Source organism: Agelaius tricolor, unplaced genomic scaffold, assembly GCF_023055355.1.
Source record: "Agelaius tricolor isolate 1412-34295 unplaced genomic scaffold, bAgeTri1.0.p SCAF_14, whole genome shotgun sequence".
Classification (NCBI taxonomy): domain Eukaryota; kingdom Metazoa; phylum Chordata; class Aves; order Passeriformes; family Icteridae; genus Agelaius; species Agelaius tricolor.
The window spans coordinates 5,644,156-5,668,733 of NW_027269274.1; the positions used below are offsets into that span (position 1 = coordinate 5,644,156).

Consider the following 24,578-nt stretch of genomic DNA (forward strand, 5'->3'; position numbering starts at 1 on the left):
ACAAAGCGTTGAAATCGGAGGAAGTGAGACCAGTAAAAATCAGAATCACAATAAGATAAATATTGGAGAGACTTTGATGGTACCTCAGGACCAACCTCCTGCTCAAAGAAAACCAGCTCTGAGAAGCCAGAACTAGAAAAGCCAAGCTGAACAGCAAAGAGCAGTCCAGAAGTCCCAGCCATGAGATGTAAAGAAAAGATTCTGTATTACTCAAAAGTCCTGAATCCAAATGCTTCAAAAGTGATCCTGGAAATGAGGAAGGGGAATAGAGACAAATTCAATATCTGAATTTACCTGGCTGTTTGTGGTGCTACTCATCAGACAGTAATGGTGTTTCAGAGCCCAGTGTGCCTGCTTGCCTTCATTCCTGCCACTTCCACACCACTCACACACACAATACTGCAAACTGGTATTTTAAAGCCACAGGCATCTCTGAGGAGCTTGGCTGTGGGACCTACCTCACCACAGAGCCATGGTGGAGTATTTACCTTTGCTGAAATAATCTCAGTCAGAAATAGCTCCAGAGCTCTCTGCAGACCCTGCAAACCACAGAACTCCTGATCACAGGAACAAAACCCAGAAACCCCAACCCTCCCTCAGAATGGCTGACAGCATCCAAACAAGTTCTCAGCTGTTATAATGTGCAAGAATAGAAAGCAGTAGGTATGGCTGGTTTAATCTGGGTAATGAGGCCCATAGAAATAATTTCCATTTGATATCTGAGGTCAAAACACTCATAAATTAAATGCACACAATCACAGTCTCAACAACATCCCTGTTGTAACTGTGATCTGTGATCTAGTCCCATCAAATGCACCATTCAATTAAAATTTCTGGGTGTCTATAATTACATGGAGAGTTTTTCTGCTAATCCTGTGACTGGATTCACACAGGTGCATCCTTTTGCTGCACAGAGCACTACAGAATTCAATGAGAAGTTCTGGGGAAAGGGATATACATTTGAGATCAACACAGTGAGAAAGACACCCCCTTCTGAAGAGTTTCCCCCGGTCAGGGCCTGAACTTGCATTGTGCTTGAGCTGCTCTCAGCACGTCCTGTAACTCAACAGATTGAGCCAATGTTCCTCAGAAAGGCACCAACAAATTCATCTGCAGCCTCAGGGCATGCAACTCTTCCATTTTTCAATTTTCCACATGTCTGCATTTCTGCAGAATCAATCTAATTACTCAGCTAAGAAAATGTGGTTTCCATTACCTTTGCCCACTGGCAGAGGGCTTTCACCCTGCAGGATGCTGTACCAGGGAGCAAAGCATTCCAAGCCCACAATGGTCCTGCTAAGGACAGCAGAGGACTGAGTGGGGATGCTGAGCCTCATCCTGCTGCTGGCTCCACTCAGAGCTGGGCCTGTGGCTCTGCAGCTCCCCTGGCTCTCAGGGACCTGCTCTCCATCACCTCCATCAGCCCATGGTGAGAGCAAGGAATGCCTGCTCAGAAATACTTCACTTGCAGAGCAGGGTGCACACCCTGAGGCTTCCACTTCTGCCTGCAGCAAAACTCTGCAGCCTGGAGAACAACAGTTTGCACCAAATAGCCCCAAAAGATGCAGCTGGGATCATGGAGCCCCTGGAAGACTGATGAAATGTAAAGCACTGCCCTCAGCCCATATAAATCACTCTGCTTTAGTGCCTGTCCTGTTTAAAGGCTCTCTTTTCTCATACCTCTGGCAGATTTCCATTCTTTGCTAGCTGGTACATGAAAGGCCATGTCAAAGAGGCTGCTCCTGGTGGCAAGAGAAACACAGAGACTCGCCAGTGGGGAATGCAGCAAGCCTCAACTCATTTGTTAGCTTGTCCAATTACTTTTCACCTTGAGTTTTGTGTTTGCACAAGTGAAAAGGACCCTGAAGAGGAGACTGTAAAATCATAAAAAAGCAGCAAAATACCCTGGGCTCTCCTCTCTTCCCCTCCACAAACTCAGGCCACCTTGTCATTCATTCTTCTCGAGTCACTGAACTATGATCCAGAGAGGATCATAATGCAGAGCTGGCACATAACAAGAAATATCAATCCAGACTGGCTTAAACTCTTGCAAGTATGACAGTGCTCAAAAAATAGACACCTGAATTGCCTTCCTGTTTTCCTCAGCAAGCCTTATGAATTTTTTATGAGCTGCAAAACTTCCAGTGCCCGTGTGAAACACTGATGTATTTCTAATAGGGATTAAAACATTCTCCTCTCCCATACCTCTGACCCTGTGTGTGTATATATATATCCCTTATTTGTAAGGTCTGGTTTGGCTTTTTTTTTTTTCTTTTTAACTTAACTAATAGTGTTCCTCCTTTCTGGTGGAACTTGGCCTGGATGAATTTCTGCTGCAATATTTTTGTGTAGGGCTTTCAGACAAGCAGTGAGGAGCTGAGGCCCTGACAATCTGTAACCCAGAGGCTTCCAGCAATGTGGGTTTTTTCCCCAGGTTTCACAACACTGACCTTGTGACAGTGTAAAGTGGCACAGAGCCAGTGCAAATGTTCTAGGTCTGCTGGTCAGACCATTTGATGGCCACACAGGTGATAAAACAACAACACTTTAAAATACCCAACTGCACAGACCACCACTGGAATATCTGGGACCACCAGTGCCCCCACAGCTGGGGCTGGAACATGCAGCTCAGCTTTCCCTGCTTTTCCACAGTGGCTCCAAAGAGCTCTTCCTGCCCAGGGACACTGGCCAGCACCAAAAGGACTGCCCAGATAGTTAATATTTTCCAAACTATTGTGAAAATACAAATAGGAACTTGGCATGCCAGGATTGCCACTGACTGTGGGGAGCCACTGGGGACATAAGAAGGAGTGCAATGTACTCAGAGGAGAGGGAAAGGGGGGGAAGTCGTTTATACTAATGGAACAAAGTCTATTATTACACCAGTAGTGAAACAACAACAGGAGCAGGCCTGCAATTTCCTCAGTAATAATCTCACTCTCTCCACGGAATAACAACCCTGCCTTTGGCTTGGTAATTTATCCACCAGGGTACCAGCCCATCACAACAGAGCAACCTCCTCATTACCCCTGAATGAAAGCAAGTGCCCCCACGTTATTAATGAGCTGCCAGACCCCCCCAGCCTCGGGAGATGGGGGGGACCAGCAGCAGCTCCTGGTAACAATGCTCAGCCTGACAGGGAGGCAGCCTGAGAAAACACAGGGCCCAGCTGCAAACATGGGGTGGGGGAAAGGGATGAGAGGGTCAAACCTGCAGCCTTTCACTCTTTGTCATGCCAGAAGTGGCCTGGGTAGCTCCTGCCTTTGAGTGTTTGTGTCAGCAGGGTGTGGAGCCCTGCTCCTGCCTGCTGCAGGTCCCTGGAGGATAACCAGTGGTACCTGCTAATCATGAAGCCTAATGATTATTAATCTCAGCTGCTTGGTTCAGATGGCTTGGTTTCCACCTGCATGGGCTGAGGAAGCCACAGACCCTTCCTCAGGCAGTGCTGCTGGGGACAGCATGGCCACACACTGGGGACAGGTGGCAGTGAGCACACGCCCCAGGTGACAACCACAGTCTCAAATATTCCTCTGCCAGACCTGACAGAGCAGCTTCCAAAGGCCTGTCCACGCCTAAATCACCCTGATGCCTTCTATTAGTGGTACATTACATTGCAAATAATCAATTTTAAATAAGGAGGCTGAAATCCAGCACATGCCACAGCAGCTCCAACAGCTAACCTGGCCCCAGAGATGCTTCATTTGCTTCCTCACAGGTGAGGAGAACAGTCAGCTCATTTCAGGGGTAATGGCTGCAGCTCCAGCACAATCCCTGTGAGGTGATTCATAAGCCAAGCATGGGAGAAATTGTGTGGACAGGCATTATTGAGTCATCAAACTGGTCAGTCCTGTGGTGCCTGGGCAGGAGTGGCACTGTGCTCACTGGGAAGGTGCTGAGGGCAGTGATTCACTGCAGCAATCCTCCCTTCCCTGCACCCACCAGGGATGCCCTTGGGAGCACGGGGACCCTGACCTCCCACCTGAAACTGGCCACAGCAGCAACCTGATGTCAAAAAAAAAAAAAAAAAATGGAAAGAAGAAGAAGAGAAACAAAGCAGACAAGGCCCAAACTTCAGAAAGAGAAAGTGTTCTCTTCCTTACCCAGCAGTCTCATCTGATCAGTGCTCTGGCATTTCAATTTCCACATTACCCAGCTCAGATGCTGCTCCTGCAGTGCAGGAGGAGCCACAGGCAGCAGGTCCCAAACTGGGGCTGTGGCCAAGGTCCTTTGTGTCACTTTGAGTTTAACAGTTAAATAACCCCTCCTGCAAAGGGACAGCACTCAGGAGTTCCCCCAGCTGCAGGTGTGGGTCTCACCGTGCAGCAGATCACAGCTCAGACCTTCACAAGGTCACAACATCACAGTGTTTGAGTTGCTCTCCTGTGATTTCTTTAGCTGCCCTTTTGCCCTGGCAGGACCACTGGCTGTGATCCCTTCCATCACTGGAAGCCCAGCTGCAGGGCAGGAGCTCCCTGTGTGGAAACCCAGGGGGCACTGGGAATATTCCTGTGTCTGCTCTGGGGAGCCCTGACCCCCAGGGCAGCACTGACTCTGACCCTCATCCATGGGGAAAGTTTCCCAGGCTTCAAGATAGACTGGAACCCACAAAAGTGTGAAATGGATTATAGAGAGCAGTGTAGGGGTATCACTGGGTAAGAAATTGAGGTTTTGGGGTTTTTAGTATGTTGTGGATGGAAGCAAGATGGAGGGCACAGGGTGTCACCCTGGGTTTCTGCTTCTTGCTGCTTCTTCCTCCTTCTCCATGGGTTTGGGTGGCATTTTGTAATTGGGCAGAAAAGTCCCCATTGCAGCTCTGTGGGATCAGTTATTGGGTTAAAAGGGAAAATAATCCAAGTGTCAGCTCTTAATTGGACAGTTTAGTCCTAAAATACCTTGTACCAAGAGATTGTTGGCCATTTTGTGCCTTCTAATGAAAAGCTGCCCAACTGACAGCAGTGAGCCTGTTTTACTGATCAGAAATAATAAACACCTGAGTCCCAACATGAACTACTGCCCCAAGTGCCTTCAGTGCAGACCCAGAGAAACCCACAGCTGGTACCCCCACATGGCTGGAACATCCATTCCTGGAGGTCAACAGCCCTTGGTTTCTGCTCTTGACAGGCTGCTCCAAGCTTGGCCCCTGCCTGCTGGTGGTCTCCAAAAGCTTTGCCCACCCTGGGACCCTGCAGGACTTGACAAGAGTTCAGTTACACTGGAGAGCCCATCCTGGGGCAGAAGAGGATAACAGAGGATCACAGGTCCTGCTTCTCAATTCCACTGCAATGCTCTGGGACAGGCTGGCATCTGGGGGAAGAAGTTTTCACATGTTTGAATTCCACTTGGGGGGAATGGATTATAACTTACTCCTTGTCTTAACACCATTAACAACCCCCCAGCCAAAACTCTTCACTTCCTTCCCCCTAGTTCTTATTAATCTTGGTTTTTATTAAGTCTATCACATCTCTATTACTGCTGCCTGGTGACCTTGGTAGCTCCAATGAAGGGCAAAATGATAAAGCTTTGTGACCAAGTCCACGAACACAGAAATATTTCACCTGAACCTACAGTGCTATTATTGCTTTTAAGTAGAACAGAGCTATTTAAAAAAATAAAAAATATAAGCCCATACGTGGTGACCTTGCAGAGCTGGAGTGCTCTCTGAGAGTCAGGAGAAGTATATGAACCTGCAGCACCATCCATTACAGAAATCAAATCATTCCTCATCCAGCTTTCTTATCAAAACCTGGGATTCTAATGGTGCTGCTGCCCAGGGGATTGCCCCAGCATGGGGAGGATGTCCTGTTTCCACAGCCTGGGGAGGCTGATGGGGTGGGAATCCCAGAGGTGGGGAGGGTAAGGAAAAAGGTGAATTCCATCATCAGGCAGGTCCAGGGAGCACCTGGCAGGGCTTGGGCCAGGATAGCAGGATGCTGGATATCCACAGCTCTGTGAATAAACAGAATAATCTTCCTCCTTTTGTTCCAGCCTCCACAAAATACCCAGGTGGAAAAGCAAAAAGGGAAATCCTGGTAAAAGCCCCACTTGAGAATGAATGTTTGTTGAACCAGCTGACACAGGTGAACATAACCTTGTACTTGAAAAAAACCCACTTTCCTGCATGCCTCAGTTTCCCCTTGTAGTGCTGTGGGGCTTCACAGCTCTTTGAAGGCAACTGAGATGGGTGGGGAGCCCTGGGTGGGGTTTTCTGGAGGCAGAGGAGGTTTTGATAGAGCGTGGGCCGGAGCAGGAGAGAGCATTGGCAGTTTTGATTAAGTTAAAAACTGCAGAATCAAACTCATTATTAATATAGCTTTATGCCACTGCATGTTGTAAGGTTCTTTCTAAACCTGTCACTGCAATTTATCATGCTAGCAGTGTAATAAAATACAGCTATAAAATTTTGGATTAAATGTTCAAGGTCAATGGTGGACTTTCAGCTTCCCTATCTCTTCCTTGCTGCTTTAGCAGATGCTCTATTAAGCACTTACAAGCTCTGGGAGAAAGTTTTTTTGGAGGAAAAGATTTAGCTGTGGAACATTTCCAGAATTGAATCTTCAGGTAATTTGATCTTCACCAAATTATAAACCAATAAATAACAAGACTAATAAACACTGGTTGGTTTCAGGCGGAGGCTTTTTGAGCAGAAGCACTCTCATTTTTATTGTGTTTACAAAATGTGGCTCTCTGATGCTGTCTTTGTAAAATAGACAGAGATTCTTTAATTTTAAGGGAAATTTGGATGTGAGAGAGCAGCACCCTGGAGATTCTGGGGGGAGTTTTACAGCAGGGTATAGCAAAACCGAGACAAGACTCCACTGCAGTGCATTCTGAATAAAACCAATGACGGTGCTGATGCCATGAGCCTGAGCTTTTTATGTATTAAAGGGCAACAGAAGCAGCACATATTTACACCCACAAGCTGCATATAAAGGTGCACAGCAATCACAAAAGAGTGAAATTCTTCCAAATTACTAAAAAGAAGCTCCAATGTCCCCTGGTGTTGCCCCAGCTATTCAAACCAAGCAGCTGAAATGACTCTGCAGGAGGATCTGCTCTCTGAGCTCTCCTTGGATAATTCCTGTTATTCCATTATAAAGATGGAAGAAGTGTTTGGCCACACAGTCACCATTTAAAAAAAAATTAAAAAAGAAAATGCAGATCCTGTCCTAGTATTAAATTATTCTCTCTATTCTGGCACATGTGCCAGGAGGCTGGCTCGTTGTTCAAGCTCTAACAGTTGGCCATAATAAAAGATATTACTTCTTCCCACAACCCTTACCTCTCTTGCAGCCTCACTGGAGACCATAACAGCTACAAGAGCATTACTGCTATTAAATTAGTGGCATCACTATTCCTCATTTTCAGAATGTTTGGCTGTTTCCCCTGATGCTGAATAGGGCAACTAATTTACTAGCAAATTAATACTGCTTATCTTTCCTTTCCTGAGAGCTCTGCTGCCTCCTGCTTTCCCTGGCTTTCCCCAGGGACACATCTGTGGCCTAGCTTGAAATGTGCCACCCTGAAAAGTGGGACAGGTTCACAAGCTCAGTTTGGTGAACCTGGCACCACCACACAGCCCAGATCAGGAGGTGCCAAGGCCAAAGGCTTTTGGCTTTGCAATGAAATTTTTTCCTAAACAAAACTCACCCCTCCATGTGAGGCAGAACCTTGGGAATGTTGGTCGTGTGCTGGCCCAGTGCCCAAGGAGGCAGTTTGCAAAAAGCCCTGCCCAGGGGCACCTGGCAGCACGATGGGTACCCTGTGGAGCTCCACATTTTGGGACATTTGCAGTGTCCTCCTCCCCCCCAGAGCCTCTTACCTGGGGGCTGAGGGGCAGCTGAGAGCACCTGTAGGGAAGGATGATGCCATGGCCCTTGGCCCCTTACAGAATCAGAGAATCATTAAAAGACCTCTGAGATCATTGATCAGATCCTTTTTCCTTTTTTTTTTCCATGCATCAAAAACTCTGCTCTGTAATACCTTTCTCATTTGGGGTAAGGAACGAGCTCTTCACCCATGACAAGAAAGAAAAGAGAAGCAGAAACATTGTAAAACAAATCCTTCTTTATCAGATTGATAGGGCTTCAGCCTTGGGATTTGGTCAGAGAAAAGCAATGTTCCCTCCTGCTCCTCACTCCCAAACCTCCCAGCCTGCCCTCTGCAATTGGAAATGTGGAATTGCTGAACAGGAGCTCTGGCAAGAGCTACAAGTACCCCATCATAAAGTCCAGGCTATCCACTTTACTGCACAGTAATCTGTTTTACTGCTTGTATTATAGTGACAGAATTGTTTTCTGCAACCTAGTTGAGATTAAGAAACTGGGGGATAAGACACATTAACTTCTGTAATATATATTGCCAGAGCCCTGGCTGGTGTAAAACAGCTTCCTGGGGGAATTCAGCAGAAAGTGAAGGGCAGAAACAGTCCTGGCTGCTGATTTTCAGTTTTAGTCTGAAAAACTGGAACTCCTTTGGTGCTACAAGCAAAGCCTCAGGTGGTCACTGTAAATCTGCAACCATGCTGTCAAAATCAACACAGCTTCTCCAGCGGAGATTTGGGTTAGTTCATGTATTTTCAGAAAATGAGCTTCATTTGCATTATTTATGAAATGCAAATGCAAGCTCTGCTACAGTGTAAGCAGCACAGTCCAAAACAAGTCCTTAGACCAAGGAGAGCACCAAGGAAACCAGGCACTGTCTCAACAAAAGCTGTGGCCAGTGAAAACATCAACCTCTGTGTGCCCTGCAGGGCACCAGGCTGCCCCTGGGGCTGCAGGCAGCTGGGGTGGGGCAGGGATTGCCTTCCATGGCCACACCTGGCACAGCAGATTGGCCTCTCCACACCCCAGGGACGTGTGCCTGGTGCTTCGTGTGCTCAGAGCCCCCAGTGTCCCCACAGGGCTGCAGGCAGCATCAGCACACACAGCCTGTGGCCCTTCTGCCTCCCTGGGCAGAGGAAGGGAAGGGATGGACATGCTGTGGCAGTGATCATCTGCTTTGGTAGCTCTCTTAGCTGCTCAGGAGTACGTTGAAATCTTGGCTTTTTTAGAATTTCTTATTTTGGCAAGATTAGCAAAAATGTTTTCTGTTTTTTCAGCAGAGCAAATCAAGCCTTGCATGCCCACAGTTCCAACAGGCACTGCCACAGAGCAAAGCCTGGGCAGCTCAGAGGAGCTGCCCTTTAATGAGGATTTCCAAATCACTGGAGTCATGCATTAGCTACACCCACTGTGGTGTTAAATGCCCAGTCAGTCAAAGCAGAGTGTTAACCACACTCTTGGGCACTCCTGTTTCATTGCTCCATGCTCCAGCAGCTCCCACCATGCCCTGTCTGCAGCCCCTGAGGCACCCAGCACCCCCCGAGGGGCACAGGGAGCATCCCAAGCACCCAGAGCACAGGAGGGGAGGCTGGCAACTGGACACTGAGCAGCTGCAAGCAACAGATTGTACAAAGAGATTGTTTGGAGGATTTTTTACTAACAAAACAGGATGGGATGCTGGGATACATTCCTTGAGCTTTTATTGCAGCATCAGCTTCACTACGTGGCTGAGACAATAGAAAGATGACAAAAGCTCGTGTACAACCAGCAGCAGCCAAAGATTTCTTTGTTACAGAGCATTTTAAAAACTTTCCAGCCAATAGCATATTGCTAAAGCTTACAAACAATTGTTGTGGCCAACCACTAAAAGCACACATACACCTGCTGCACACAATGCTTCCCTGTATGCCTTCTATCAACAATATACAATACACTATTATTAAGCTTAAAACTTCTTACTATCTTGCTAAGCATATTTTTGTACTGTCTTAAGGTCTATCTTAACCAAACCTAAAGCTCAAGCTATTGTTTCATGTCCTTGCTTGCTGTACTATTGCAACTTTTTCTACTTTCAGACTTTGCTGCTGCAGCTAGTTCTATGTTTTCTGTTCTTTCTGTTTCTAAAACCTACTTTTACAGCTTTCTAGAAATCATCTGAGCTTTACTATTTCCCTCAACAGTCACCTGCAATTCAGCTGTATCATGCCCCACATCATTCATCAGGGAGAGTGAAGTTGAAGCTCCTGCAAGAAGCCAGGAGATGCTCAGTTAATCAGGATAAAAGCCCACTGCAACATCCCAGGTACAGAGCACACAGCACTGACTTGGAACACTTGGAGAGACAGAGAAGAATGTGGGTTGGAAAATGAGCAGCTGGAAGGGGGCAGAGGGGATCAGAGCAGCATTTCACCTGCTCCAGCACCTTGTTGGCCATGAGCTGAACCCCAAGAGGCTCAGGCTCCCCATCCAAATCCCTGTGAGCAACTTGGGGTGCTGCCAGGTGCAGGGTGGATGTTCCTCACTTGGCCATGGTCAGGCACAGAGAATCTCTTCCATACCAGGGGAGGGGACAACATTTTCTCATTGGAACACAAAGCAGAGCTGCCAACAGCTCACAGAGGCATCCAGGGAGCCCACAGGTAAATGCTTTGGCATATTTATTGCAGTGTAATGGGACAGCCAATGGGACAACAGCACTGGCACAAGCAGGGGATTTCTCTCTCTAAACCACTGCTTGGGTTCTGCCCTGCAAGTGCTCCATTTGTGGGTTCTTGTGTAGGAACTAATATAGGAACTTTGGAACTATAGGAACTTTGCAGAGCTCATCTCTGTAGGACCAAGTCTGGGTTACAGCAGAGTGGATTACAATAGGTTCTGACTCCAGCCTCACTTCTACCCTACAAACTTATACAAAGCAACTTTTATTTTCATTAGCAACTGTGTTCTTCAAGAAGCACTACAGTGCATTATTAAGGGAAAAATAAAACCACCTTTGTAAAAACAAAGATTATTCTCAGAATTTCTTTAATTGACAGGATAAATATTGATGAAGCTTCCTGCAATTGCAGTGTGGTTCCTGTCCACCTCCAGCTGAAGATTTAATCAAGGGCAGCCCATGTATTTCATTCAGTCATGAAAGTGATATTGAAATCATAAAAAAGAGCAGAGTTACAAGCACTGCTTTACAACCCCTAGGAATGACTGGCCATTTCATTGCTGTCATTATCAGCTGCCACAATAAACAAGCAGCTACTTAATTTATTATTCTACTCCACACTCAGCCCTGGCTGAAACCCAGACCTAGTTATTTCACACCAGCCTGTTCTCAGGGCTTTTCCCCCCATGCCCATAGAAAGTTTTCACAGGCAATCCTCTGATTTCTGGGCAGGAGCCCCCCAGGCTCCACATATGACATGTCTGCCTAAACAAACATTTGGAAACACGATCAGAAGGTGAATCTGTGGATGGTGGCCATACCGATGGACACTCGGTTGCTCTGCTCTGGCCCAGAGTGGAGGTTTCTGGCTGCTCTTCCAGCCCCGTGCCCGGGGGCTGGTGCAGGAGCACTCACCTGCACCGTAGGTCGTGGCCAGCATGATGGAGGAGACCCAGGCGATCTCGCTATAGGACGTGCCAAAGAAATCCTGGATTTCTTTGAAGAAGATGGCCAAGCCTTTGGGGAAGGCATAGGCGAAGCCGATGGAAACGAAGGCGCCGAAAACAACCACCCATCCCCAGCCGCCGTCCGGCGGGCCGGGAACGCGCCCAGCCTCAGCAGGGGCCGGCATGGCCGGGGATGGCTCCGGGGAGCCCTGCAACAGAGGGGCAGGAGTGGGGTCAGAGCCGGGATGCTGCTCCTTTGGACCCTCAGTCCTGGGATGCTGCTCCTTTGGACCCTCAGCCCTGGGGTGCTGCTCCCCAAACCCGCCCAGTCCTGAGATTCTGCTCCTTTGGACCCTCAGTCCTGGGATGCTGCTCCCCTGGACCCCCAGTCCTGAAACCTGGACCCCCAGTCCCGGGATGCTGCTCCCTTGGACCCCTCATCCCAGTTTACTGCTCCCCCCACATCTGTAGTCCTGAGATTCTGCTCCTCTGGACCCCCAGTTCCAGGATACTACTCCCCTGGACTGCCAGTCTTGAGACTCTGGACCCCCAGTCCCCAGATGCTGCTCTTCTGGACCCCCCAGTCCCAGGATGCTGCTCCCCAAACCCCCAGTCCTGAGATTCTGCTCCCCTGGACTCCCAGTCCTGCGACCCTGAAACTGCAGTCCCGGGATTCTGCTGCCCTGGACCCCTCAGTCCCTGGATGCTGCTCCCTTGGAACCCCAGTCTCAGGATTCTACTTCTCCAGACCTCAGCCCTGTGGTATTCCTCCCTAGACCCCCAGCCCGGGACGCTGCTCCCCCCGAGCCCCCTGCCCTGCCGCACACACCTCGGCCCAGGTGAGTCCCTTGTGCTGTGCCGCCCCCGAGCCGCTGGGGCCGCGCCGGGGGAAGGGGACGGGGCAGGAATGCCACGTGTACCGGGGGAGAACCACCAAGAGCGGCTGCAACCCGCTGCTCCGCCCCGCCCCGGTGCCTGCCGAGCCCCGGGACACTGCCGGGACACTGCCGGGACAATGCTGGGACAATGATGGGACAATGGTGGGACACTGCCGGGACACTGCCGGGACACTGCCGGGACACTGCTGGGACAATGCTGGGACAATGGTGGGACAATGCTGGGACAATGGTGGGACACTGCCGGGACACTGCTGGGACACTGCTGGGACAATGATGGGACAATGGTGGGACACTGCCGGGACACTGCCGGGACACTGCCGGGACACTGCTGGGACACTGCCGGGACAATGCCGGGACACTGCTGGGACACTGCCGGGACACTGCCGGGACAATGCTGGGACACTGCCGGGACACTGCCGGGACAATGCTGGGACACTGCCGGGACAATGCTGGGACACTGCTGGGACAATGCTGGGACACTGCTGGGACACTGCTGGGACACTACCGGGACACTGCTGGGACACTGCCGGGACACTGCCGGGACACTGCTGGGACACTGCTGGGACACTGCCGGGACACTGCCGGGACACTGCTGGGACACTGCCGGGACACTGCCGGGACAATGCTGGGACACTGCCGGGACAATGCTGGGACACTGCTGGGACAATGCTGGGACACTGCTGGGACACTGCTGGGACAATGCTGGGACACTGCCGGGACACTGCTGGGACAATGCTGGGACACTGCTGGGACAATGCTGGGACACTGCCGGGACACTGCTGGGACACTGCTGGGACACTGCTGGGACACTGCCGGGACAATGCCGGGACACTGCCGGGACACTGCTGGGACAATGCTGGGACACTGCTGGGACAATGCTGGGACACTGCTGGGGCACTGCTGGGACAATGCTGGGACACTGCTGGGACAATGCTGGGACACTGCTGGGACAATGCTGGGACACTGCTGGGACGCGCAGGCCCCGCGGGCGGGTCGGACCCAGCTGCGGGGCGCGGCTCTGCCCTGACCGCTCCGCTCCGCTCCGGGCGGGACCGGCTCCAGACCCCTGGGCTGTCACATCCCTCGCTCCAGCTCCCTGTGCCCTCGCCTTTCCTCGCCCACAGCCGAGGCAGCAGCACCCCTGACCCCGCGGGCGTTAATTAAACCACCTTCAGTTACTTAAATGCAAATTGTTCTTTTTTACTTCCCTGTGTTTGCACCTGCATCCCTCCTCTTTTCTCAATGTCAGGTCTTTTCTCCTCCATACCAAGTTGTCTGCTGCTCTCCTGCCCCTGGACCACATCATGGTTATAAAAGAAAAAGGAGAGTGATTTTTTACACTCCTGGCCCTGGACCACATCATTGTTATAAAAAAAGGAGAGTGATTCTTTACACAGGTAGATGCTGATTGGACAAGAGGGAACAGATTTAAGCTGCAAGAGATTTAGATTAGATCTTGGGAGAAAATTCTTCACTGTGGGTGTGACAGGGCATTGGCACAGGTTGCCCACAGAAGCTGCCTCATCCCTGGAAGTGCTCAAGGACAGGTTGGACAGGGCTTGGAGTAACCTGGGACAGGGGAAGGTAGCAGGGGGGTTAGAACAGGATGGGATCTAAGGTCCCTTCCAATCCAATTCAGAATTCTGTGGTTCTGTGATCATTGCAGACTTCTGCCCCCCGTTCATGCTCACCAGTTTGCTGTGTATTCTAGTTTTCACATGGGGCTCTGCTTGGGAAAACATTAAGCAGTGTTTGCTCTGGCTGGGAAGGTGCAGTTTCACCATAGACCTTTTATCTTTCCCAACCTTGCCTCCCCCTGGCTTAGCTAACAGCCATGTGTGTGTCCCATTTTTCTACTTGCACCACAAAGCAACTGAGAGGGGGAAAAAATCAGGGCCTTGCTGTGCAGTTTACCTGGCACAGTTTATCTGGAGCTTTGAAATCTCCTCACAAGACAACTGTAAGATGTTTTATTACTGCCATTTCTTTCTTCCTATAAAACTGAGTAAACTCAAAATGACCAGAATCCTTTACTCTCAGCTGTGGGGTCACAGTGTGATGACTTGGGGAGTTTCATTTTGGTACAGCCCTGACCCACTTCATGGGCTGTGAGGATACCAGCATTCAGTTGTTTCAGTGTTCTGTTAAAAATCAAAAATAAGGCTAAAATGGAATAAACACACCTAAGATTGAGCCTGGCATATCCTCAGCAGGAGCAGGGAAGGTGGGAGGATAGATGGAAAGCCCAGGGAGCAGAGGGATGAAGAAGAAAGTACAACTTCAGCCATGGCAGCTGCAACAATTCTCAGCTGGAAGATAAGAATTTCCTTCTCCAGAACTACTAAATTATGGGTCATGCTAAAGAATGGCCCCTGCAGCCAACCCAGCAGGGCACCTCTGGGTAAACTTTCACACAAACTCGTGGCAAACTCAGAACTGGAGCAGGACAGCAGTTGCAGCAGGTGATACTGGGGGCAAACAAATGATTTCTAAAGATGTTGAGTGTGGTGTTTGCACTGCTGCTGCTGCTCTGAAGAGAAGCTCACAAGCAAAGCAGAGCAGCCCCAGGGCAGAGGGTGGGGGTGACACTGGAGATCCTGGGCTCAAAGGTCAAAAAGGACTTCCTGGCAATTCGGGGGCCTTGGGCTCCTCTCAGGGCAGCTGTGCCAGCGCTCCCCCTCCATGTGGGGAGCACAGGCTCTCCCCTGGGACCAGGCTCTGCTTTCCCATCCACTGACAGCAGACACTTCCTGGAGGGCAGGTTTTTTAATTTGCTGGCAAGCAGCAACAAAATTGATTAAAATTGCAAAACACCTTTCCAAATGACTCGTTTCCCTATCACAGTATTCCATGTAAATAAGTGCCTGCTATTGTAATTCCCAGTGCTCCAGAGCTGCTCAAAGAAGAGGGGCATGCAGGAGCAAAGCAGAAGCTGAAACTCTTCCTCTCCCCCCATCTTCCAGTCTTCACAAAGCTTTCTGTGACTGTTCCCAGGTCAGGATTTTCTAATCAAATGAACTAATGACCTTTACTTATTGAAGCCCAAGGTTTGATGGACAAAATTTAAAATTATAGAACCACCGAATGGCTTGGGAGGACAGGGAGCATCCCCCTGGCATGGGCAGGGACACCTTCCAGCACACCAGGTTGTTCCAAGCCCCATCCAACCTGGCCTTGAACATTTCCAGAGATGGGGCAGCCACAGTTTCCCTGGGCAACCTGTGCCAGGGCCTCATTTCACTTTACCCATATAGTGCAGCACTTAAGTACCCCCCAAAAAAGTGACCAGTGAGGAACAACTTGAGTGTTTTTTCTTGTCTTGGAAAAAGAAAATAAAAAAAAACAGGATCAGGGGAAAACCTCTGGGCCCCCTCGAGAATCAAAACTATTTCTGTTTATTTTCAGTGAATGACTTTGGTACTTGGAAATAATTATATTCAAAGCCTTTTATGCAAAGCAGTTTATAGCAGCCAAAGGTAAGAGCTACAACTCTATAACTCCAACAGAGTTTTTCCTTCATTGAGTCTTTGGAAGTCAATTAAAGCCTTTAGAAATTGCTTCCACATTACATAAAAAAATCCATACCTAGCTCTACTGCTTGAAAACAGCATCTGGTAAATGCCAGAAGAGGTACCTCTGCACTTCTTTAAATGGCCTTTAATGGCACACCCCATTCCTTAAACCTGCTCTATTGTCATGTTCCATTTGCTCATAAAATGCAGCAGCAGTGAAATCCAATCCACAGCCAGTTAAAATGGCTGAATTAATGGATGAGAATATAGACAGCAATTTTCTGTAAAACCAAAGGGCTGGACCCATGTGGTACCATCACTGGAAGATGAGAATTCCCTTCTCCAGAAGGGAATGGCTCCTAAATTGGGTGTCATTCTAAAGAATATCCCCTGCATTTGCTTTGTGTGACCTGTCCTAGGAGAGAGACATCCCAGTCCTCAAAAAATAGGCCCACTTATTTGTGTTCCTAATAAAAGTCTTAACTTTTTCCAAGGGATCAACCCATACAGATACAGAGTAATTCTTGAGAGTAGATTTCAAGTCACCAAAATTCTTGGCTCTGGACTCCAACCAGACATCACCATAAAATGTGAGCTGGGGGACAAAGCATCGCTTCCCTTCCCAGGAGCACAGAATTATTACCCCTGTACCTTGTGTTCTCCCCACCTGAGCATGACCAGACTGATAAAACACATTCCTCTGTGTTTAGCCACAATATTCCAGCACTCAGGGATTTGCCACTAATATTTCCATGCCTCGGTTTTTAATTAAGGGGAACCTAACTCTGGCTGGTGCCTCCTGGGGCACTGAGCAGCAGGAGGGGTGCAGGCAGCACCCAACCAACACGTTCCAAGAGGCATCTGTTGGTCAAACATGGTCAGCTCACATCCCCTGACATCTCCTTGGCTGTTTGGGAGGGGGGAACCTTTAATTTCCATGCAGTCTCTTTGCTGCTGTGTGAGATGTTCTGCTGCAGGCAGAGCCACCAGCCCCTCATCCCCTGCTCCTGGTGGTGGGGTGACACTGCACAGAGCCAAGTGACATCAGCTGGCACCAAAACCACCTGGGGCACTGGCAGAGCCTCCTGGCTTTGTTTTTCACTGAGTAATATGTTTTACAAGGGGGTCAAGGAGAGGCCACAATAGAAAGTTGTGAAATATCAAACTTGCTTTTTGCTAAACCCCAATATTAGTAACATGAAGTGCAGACAGGCAGAGGGATTCATGACATGAAATAATTTTCTCCAGAGCCAGGAAACCCCTCAGACAGCCCCAGCCCTGTGTCTGTCAAACCAGCCAGGTGCATGAAGCATCACTGCAGGATGTGCTGCTTTCCTGGAGAAAACAGAATAAACCGAGCAATAACATCACTTCTTCTGTTTTTCCCTTGTTGCAGGAGTTTAATCAGCAGGTCAAACTAAAACATTCTTTGTTGGTAAAAAGATGGTGACAATTAATCTAGGTCTAATAACTGGAATGCTTTCACTGGGGAATTAAAACAAATTATTCCTTTGCTATTGCATCTTTGTCTCATTTACATTTTAATCCCAGAAGGATCTTCCTCTGTTATATTTGGAAAATGACTGCACAGAAAGGGAAAAACAACATGGTTGAAGTACTCAGAGATGCATCGAGAATTTAGCTACAAACTTTTATGGCAAAAATCTGGTTATGCCAAGTCCTAAATGGCTGAAGATGAGGAGAAATACTGTGTTTTCTCCAAACACTGCTGAATGCAGAGCCTGAAGGCATTTCAGATCGTGCACACAAAGACAGACAAACAAACAGCCGGGGCAGGACGTTGTGTTGAAGGTGCAATTACACATTAGCCAGAGCACAGCAGGTCACTCTTTCTTTGTACTGAAAATAAGGGGACTCCACTGGTGACAGAGGGAAACCTCTGCCTCCCCCACCCTGTGCCTCTCCAGGTCCAGACTCAAGCCTTGTCCTTGCTGTGAGGTTTTAGCACAAGATAAGGAGTCCATACATTTTTGCTCAAGGTAAACACTTAATGAATAAAGACTCCTTAGTGTGCCAAAGTAAAACCAGTGTGGTATCCCACCTTGTCCCAGCCTGCCTTACCCACCTAGCCTGCCTGTCATTTCTGGTGGAAGTATTTTTGTGAGGGTTTCCTTCCTCCCTTCAGTGAAAAAGAACCAGGTTAGCAAAGATCTGCAGCTTAGACAGCCAAAACAAATCTGGTGAATTGTGGCATATCCAACCCCTCCACCAGCACCACGTCCAAGGCATGGCCCTGAGCAGCTGTGGCACATCTGGCTGCAGAAAACCACTGCTGTCTCCAGCCCACCTCCAGCAAGCTCCCAAGGAGCTGTCAGCAGGGCAGAAAAAGCATCAGCTGCCTCAAGGCTGCCTGAATAACTCTTCACCCAGCTGGAGAGTTTTAGATCTCATTAAAGCCTCATGGTGTTTGAGAGAGCAGAGATGGTGCAGGATCACCCTGCAGAGCAGCAGAGCCCTGGAACTGCACAATGCTGACTGAGCCTGAATTGAGGGTCAGTGACCTGGGCACAGGGGGAGGTCACAGCAGTTTCCAAGTAGTCTCTGGAACACCACTGTTTGCAGATCATAGTACTCCTAGTCATTACATAATCCAGGTATTTTCCAAAAAAAAAAAATTAACCCCACCTCACCCAAGTTTTAAGATGATGGAGGGATAGTCAATTGTAAGTACAGAAAAATATCATAATGAGGCAGCTGGGGCTTTGGTGTGGGCTTTGGTTCCTCAGTAAATAAAATTGTGATTGTAACTCCACAAGGGTGTCCCCTCCTGACATGAGCTTCCCCAAGAAATCTCTGCAGTGTTCTGGGAGCAGGAGCTGCTGTTTGCTGCATGCATTTAGGACACCTTTGATCTGCTCCAAGGACAGGCATGGTGTGAGCAGCAGCTCCTCACAGTGCTGGTCACCAGTGAGCTCTGGGCAGTGTAGGAGAGCAGGTGGGAGGCAGGAGAACAGGACCAAGCCTGCAGCTCCTTGGAACACAACCAGCTCCTCCTGATGGGGTGGAGGAAAGCCAGGAAGCTCCTCATTACCCTTCAAATTCAGTAAAACCCTGGGATGTGGAAACAGGAGACAGAAACAAACCTGGGAGGAGCTGAGTGCAGACACCACAGGGTGCAGAGAGCTGTTTGTAAAAGCCCTGTGCCCTCAACACAGGGTGGTGCAACTCTCAGGATTGCTGGGGGTGAACTCAGCAGGCTCCTGGCTCTGAGCTCTCTGTGCTGCTCTGCCCCTCTGGCTGACCATTGGCCAGCAGATTGGGCACAGTGCTTTAGCATTAACTTCCAAGGTCTCACACAGAGAGTTCCTAAGGAACTTGCTGAGCTTCTGACATTGTACATCCCTGTTACCCCACAAGGACAGAACCAGGAGGCTTTTTGGTCCAAGAGCAGTGTTTACTCGAGCCTGCTGTAGTCCCAGGCTTACAGACTGACCTTCCCCAGAGCCCCCTGGGTTCCACAGAAATGATTCCCTGTAAGATGTGCTTCAAAGAGGCACCTACTGCCTAGGTAGGGTTCACAGGGCACTCCATTGCTTCCCATTCCTGAAGACCATTGGGGAAGCCCCCTTTCCCAAAATGCTTGAGGCCAGGCTTCTAGTGCTACAGTTCAGCAGGTCAAACTCAGCAGCTGAAAAATGAAATCCTGGCTCCACTAAAGGTGATGGCAAGATGCCTGATGACTTCAGTGCAGCCCAGAAAATTATATTAAATGTTTCTTGAAGCTTTTTTTTTTTCTATTTACTCTAGTGCAGGGTGTCCTAAACAACTGTTTTATATACAGATAGCTGCAGCTTTTCTGTATATAATGCTGTAAAATAAAAGCTGGGGTTTGAAGGGATCCCCTGCATTCCTCCAACCACTCTGGGCAGGTTTTGTTGGTGCTTTCCTCCTTCCCCACCCACAGCATGCAGCTTCACTGGATGCTCCAGAATTGCTGTAGACTTATGCTGCTATAGCTGAAAGGAAGATCAAATTGAGTATTCAATTACTTATGCACTCAAAGGTATTTATTCCCTGAGATGAAAGTCCTAAATCTGTTATTATTGCCATTCCCTCTTCTGTTACTATTAGCATGCTGCTGCTTTCAGATCTATGGAGATGTCAACACCAGTTACTGGCAGCAAAACTGAAAGATGAGAACATGACAGGGAAATGTTTAGAATTATGAATCATGCTCAAAAACAGATGAGACACTTGATCTCCCTTAATTCTAGAAGAGTACACAGGGATTTTTCCTCAGATTTATGTTTTTCCATTATCTATTTCAGATGCTGCAGGGATTTAAAAGCTGAGTGAGGTGAAGAGCAGCAGGTACTGTCTGGGGGACAAAGCCCAGAGAGGAAAGGTGCTCTTGGAGCAATGAACACAGGGGTTTGTGACAGGGACAGGACCCCCCTACCAGCACTGAGTTCTTGGCCCAAAGTCTGAGTGAATATAAATGCAATGCTGAAAAGGAAAACTCGACTTTCTTCACAGCATCTCACATTTTCCTGCTTGTGCTGCACCCTCCTGTTGTTACAGGTGGCATCTGGGGAAGTCAGGCACTTGCACACACAGCTCTAGTTTATAATAACAGCTCTGCAGCAAGATGGTGTCAGAAAAGTGTATTTAAAGATGGGAAGATCAGTGATGAAAGCCACAAATCTGATACTGCAATGGCTCCTTCCCCCACCAATACCACAGCCAGCATTTCCCTTGCTGTCCTCTCCTCTGTTTCCAGCCAGATATCAAGGGCCCTCACTCAGGGAATGTGGAGAATAAAAAACCAGAAATCCCCACCACTCTGAGACATGTGCAGTGCCTGGTGCTCAGTTTCAGACCTGCAGCTTCCAGAGGGCCCTGAACAGCCACCCTAAGGAAATGACCCCTCTAAATGAATCTCTCTGGAGTCTCTCACTCTGCCTCTCCTTCCCAGCTCCTGACACAAAACCACCGGAGCCAAACAGCAGCCAGAGGATCCACAGCCATTGTTTCAAGGGGAAATCAGTGTTCAGTGGAGCTGCTGAATTATTCCCCCTGGAGGTGAACCCTTCTGTCCATCTGCAGCAGAGAGCACAGCCCAAAGAGCCCAGGCAATCTGCCTCACTGATCCACAGTCTGATCCACTCCAGCCACACCTGAGGAGGCTCTTTCATCCCTCACACCCCTCTGGTCTCACACATCTCCTTTCACCTTAATCCAGCCCACACCAGCTCCTTTTTTATTGCCATGTAAAACCAGTTCCTAAAGCCCACAAGAGTGTGAGCCTTCTGTGCCCCGTGTGCACCCCTGATCTTTGCAATGAGTGACCCAGGAAGCCTCCAAAGCACCCAGTCCTGAAGGTGAGAGGGTACCAAGAAGATCCCTCCATGAACAATTTTTTTGTAATAGTCTTCCCCAAAGAATGTCAGAGACTTTTTTTTTTTTGGGAGAATACAGGTTTGGGTAGGTATGAGGTCACTCACACTTGGGCAGCTATTCTTGTGCTCTTAAGTGTTAATCCTTTTACCTTTCACCCTTGCAAAACCAGCTGAGAACCAGCAGGATCTGCTACGAGCCCAGCAATGACTGCCAGCAGCTGCACCTCGCAGGCCCCAGCAGCCTGAACCAGGTGCTCTCTACTGACCATTAACAGCAAGATAAACCAGATCAAAGTGGCAGACTGATAACCTGGAGACATCCCTCAGGGAACACCCATTTGATGAGTTCATTATGAGGACAGCAGATATCTTCCCACAACAGCAACTTTTGCAGCCAAGGTACAGGTACCCAGTGAACATTTAAATCTGAAGAAACCAGTGAATGTGGGGTTTTTTAAGATTCTACAGGGAAAAGTCTAAAACATCATCCCTTGCTTATTTGAAGCAAGATTTTAGCAACAGATTTAGGGAAATACTTCAATGCTGTCTCAAGGTATACATGCATATATTCCATATCTGTACATCAGCAAAACTTAGGGGTTGAGTTTCAGTGGCTTCTCTGCAATCATGAGCACAAGCCACACATTTTTGTTTCAAAAGGAAAGACGAGAAGAGGAGCAGAACAAAAGACTAAGTATACTGAAATAACTGCCCAGACTCAAATAATTCCAAGCCTCTACTCACCCACGCATAGCAAGATTTCTGATGGAATAATAATTGATGGCTTCATATATGTTGGGAATAAAAAACTCAGCACTACTGGTTTTCTCAGTTTTTCCAATATGTATCATCAGAAAACAGAAAGCCAGGCTTAGAGTTAGCACTTTCAGGAATTTTCTCAAAGAAATGCATTCCCCCCTTTGGGTGCAGAGCTCAGATCTTCTCTTTCCAAAGGAAGATCCAGCCTTGCTTCACTTACCTCCTCCATAGGTGGTAGCACACATGATGGATGTTGTCCAGGCAATCTGGCTGTAGGAGATGTTGAAGAAAGCCTGGATCTCTTTAAAGTAGATTGTGAAAGCTTTGGGGAAGGTAAATGCAAACCCAATTGAGATGGAGGCTCCAAACACCACGGCCCAGCCCCATCCTCCATCGGGGGGGACATAGCCCAGGTCTGACAGGACTGGAGGAGACATGGTCAGGGCAGATTCCAGAGCAAAACCTGCTTCCCAGTGTCCTGCAGAGCAGAGGAGATGTGTGTTGTACAGAAGGTTCATAACAGATGGTCAGGAATCATTTTAAAGCAAATTAAAACGATTTAGAGGTACAGAGAATCACCCACTCTTGAAGCCTTAATCCTTTTGCTGCCTTTCAACAGTTGTACTGTTCAATTCTAGCACAACCAAGATCCCCCTTCCCTCTGCAATAACCCTGTCCAGCTCTTCCACCTGCATTTTAAATACATACCCTCAAAATGCTCCCATGGCCTCCATGCCCAGGAGCAGAGCTCAGTCCCAGGTGAAGTCAGTGCCTCCACTTTGTGCTCTCTGCCACATCCAGCCTGTGGCTCTGTGTCCCACCTTGGGAGATGGCTTCTGGAGGTTACTCCTGCCACAGTCCCTCAGGAGAGAGCCCAGTGCTGTGGCTGTACCTTTTTCAGGGTGAATTCTTCATTTTGTGCTTTTCAGGTGTGGGTGGGAGTCCTTATGATTTCAGGTGATTCCTGCTCAAAAGAACAATCCTCATGATGTAAGCAGCAGATGAGCAGCCCTACAGTGGGCCCAGCTCCCCTGTTCTGCAGGGGGACAGGGCTCTTCTGGCTGTTGCTTCCCTCAAAACAACAACCAAACTGAGAAAATGCTTGCAAAGGGGCTGAGGTTCCTTCCTACTTATGGGCAGCAATTCCACTCGTGCCTGATGCCTGCCAGGTTACCAGATTATGCTCAGGAACAGCACAGATCAAAGAGGGCATTCACTCATTTGCATTCTTCCCATTTTCCCTGGTCATTAAAATAAAATGAGGATAAAAAGAAAAATAAATAAAGCACGCATGTCTTTTCTGTGAATCTTTCAGATACGTCAAGGATGAGTTTTGGAATCCCTTTGCAAAATAGTTAGACCTCCATTGAAAACTTTGTCTGTCCTGAAAGACAATCCCTGATTTTTGTTCTTGTCATAGCCTCTATTCACTGTCCTTTTTTTGCTACAGACCAAGACCATTCATCTGCATTTATTTTTAATTGAAGGAAATTTATGCAAGCCCCAGTTCAGTGCTCTAGAGGCCCTCAAAGGGTGGGAGGTTACACTGGAAGGGGCTCACCACACACCTGCTCCATCCTCACCCTCATCCCTGGGCATCCTCTCCCAGCCTCTGTGGGTGAGGAGCCATGGTCAGAGCCAGTCTAACAGAGACTGATCCACTGAGACCCACGAGAGGATTCACTGCCATTTACACACAGTCACAGAATGGCTTGGGTTGGAAGGGAGCTTAAAGATCACCAAGCTCCAAACCCTTTACAGGGATTTCACTGGAACATGAGAGGAACTTGACTGTAACTGGAAAAATTATTGGCCCAAAATGCTAATATTTAATAGATCCACTCTATCTGGATAATATCCAGGATTGCAAGTTGTTTGGTTTCCTGAGATTTCTTTGCTATATCAAGAGATGACCAACTAAGTATTTTACAGTAAAATTATAAATAATAAGGAAAATGCCCCGTCACACTGTGAGGGATGCTGTGTTTTAATTTCAGGATCAGCAAGGTTGTACCTGGAAAGTTTCTCTTGCTCTGATATTAGCTAATAAACTGGTCTGATAGATATTTATGAAACTTTTTTTTCCCTAACAGGTACCCACAGTATATGGAACACTCTGATGCAGAGTCTGTTATACCCCCTCATCTAAGCCTTTCCATAAAGGGAAAGTTTTCTTTGTCTGGCACAAGTTGATTTGTCAGCTCTCTCACTTTACCCCTATTTCCTTTTTGTGAAGTTAAAAAGTCTGGATATCCCATTTCTCCACTTACCACTCTCTGCAGGCTTCCTGCTTAATTCCTCTTAGTTTATTTAGACTTATTCTTTGGACAAGTATTCTGGATCTTTTCTCCACTATCATTCAAACCTCTTCAAGAATCTCTCTGAGCCTCCAAACAACAACTTGGAAATAAAGGAATTCCAGGTCTCTTGCACAATCAAGGCCCTTACATCTCAATCCAGTTGACATTTACCATCCTCTTTCCTTGACTTATTGAACTGCCATCTTTTGGAACCAACAAATACAATCACAACCTTCCTTCTGTAACCCAAATCAGCTGGGGACTATTCTTGGACTGCACAATTATTTTTCTACACCGCTCGTTTTACTTGGTTGGGGCTGGGTTT

General features: G+C 48.2%; 1 protein-coding gene across 1 annotated transcript in view; it reads right to left on the reverse strand.

Moving 5' to 3' along the window:
• LOC139595680 (monocarboxylate transporter 2-like) overlaps positions 1–22,424 on the reverse strand; it is a 34,810-nt gene extending 12,386 nt beyond the window's left edge. Inside the window, exon 1 of the mRNA XM_071439212.1 lies at positions 22,174–22,424. Within this exon, the coding sequence (XP_071295313.1) occupies positions 22,174–22,390 (217 nt within the window). The 5' untranslated portion in view covers positions 22,391–22,424. The remainder of the gene's footprint in view (positions 1–22,173) is intronic.
• Between the last annotated feature and the right edge of the window lie 2,154 nt (positions 22,425–24,578).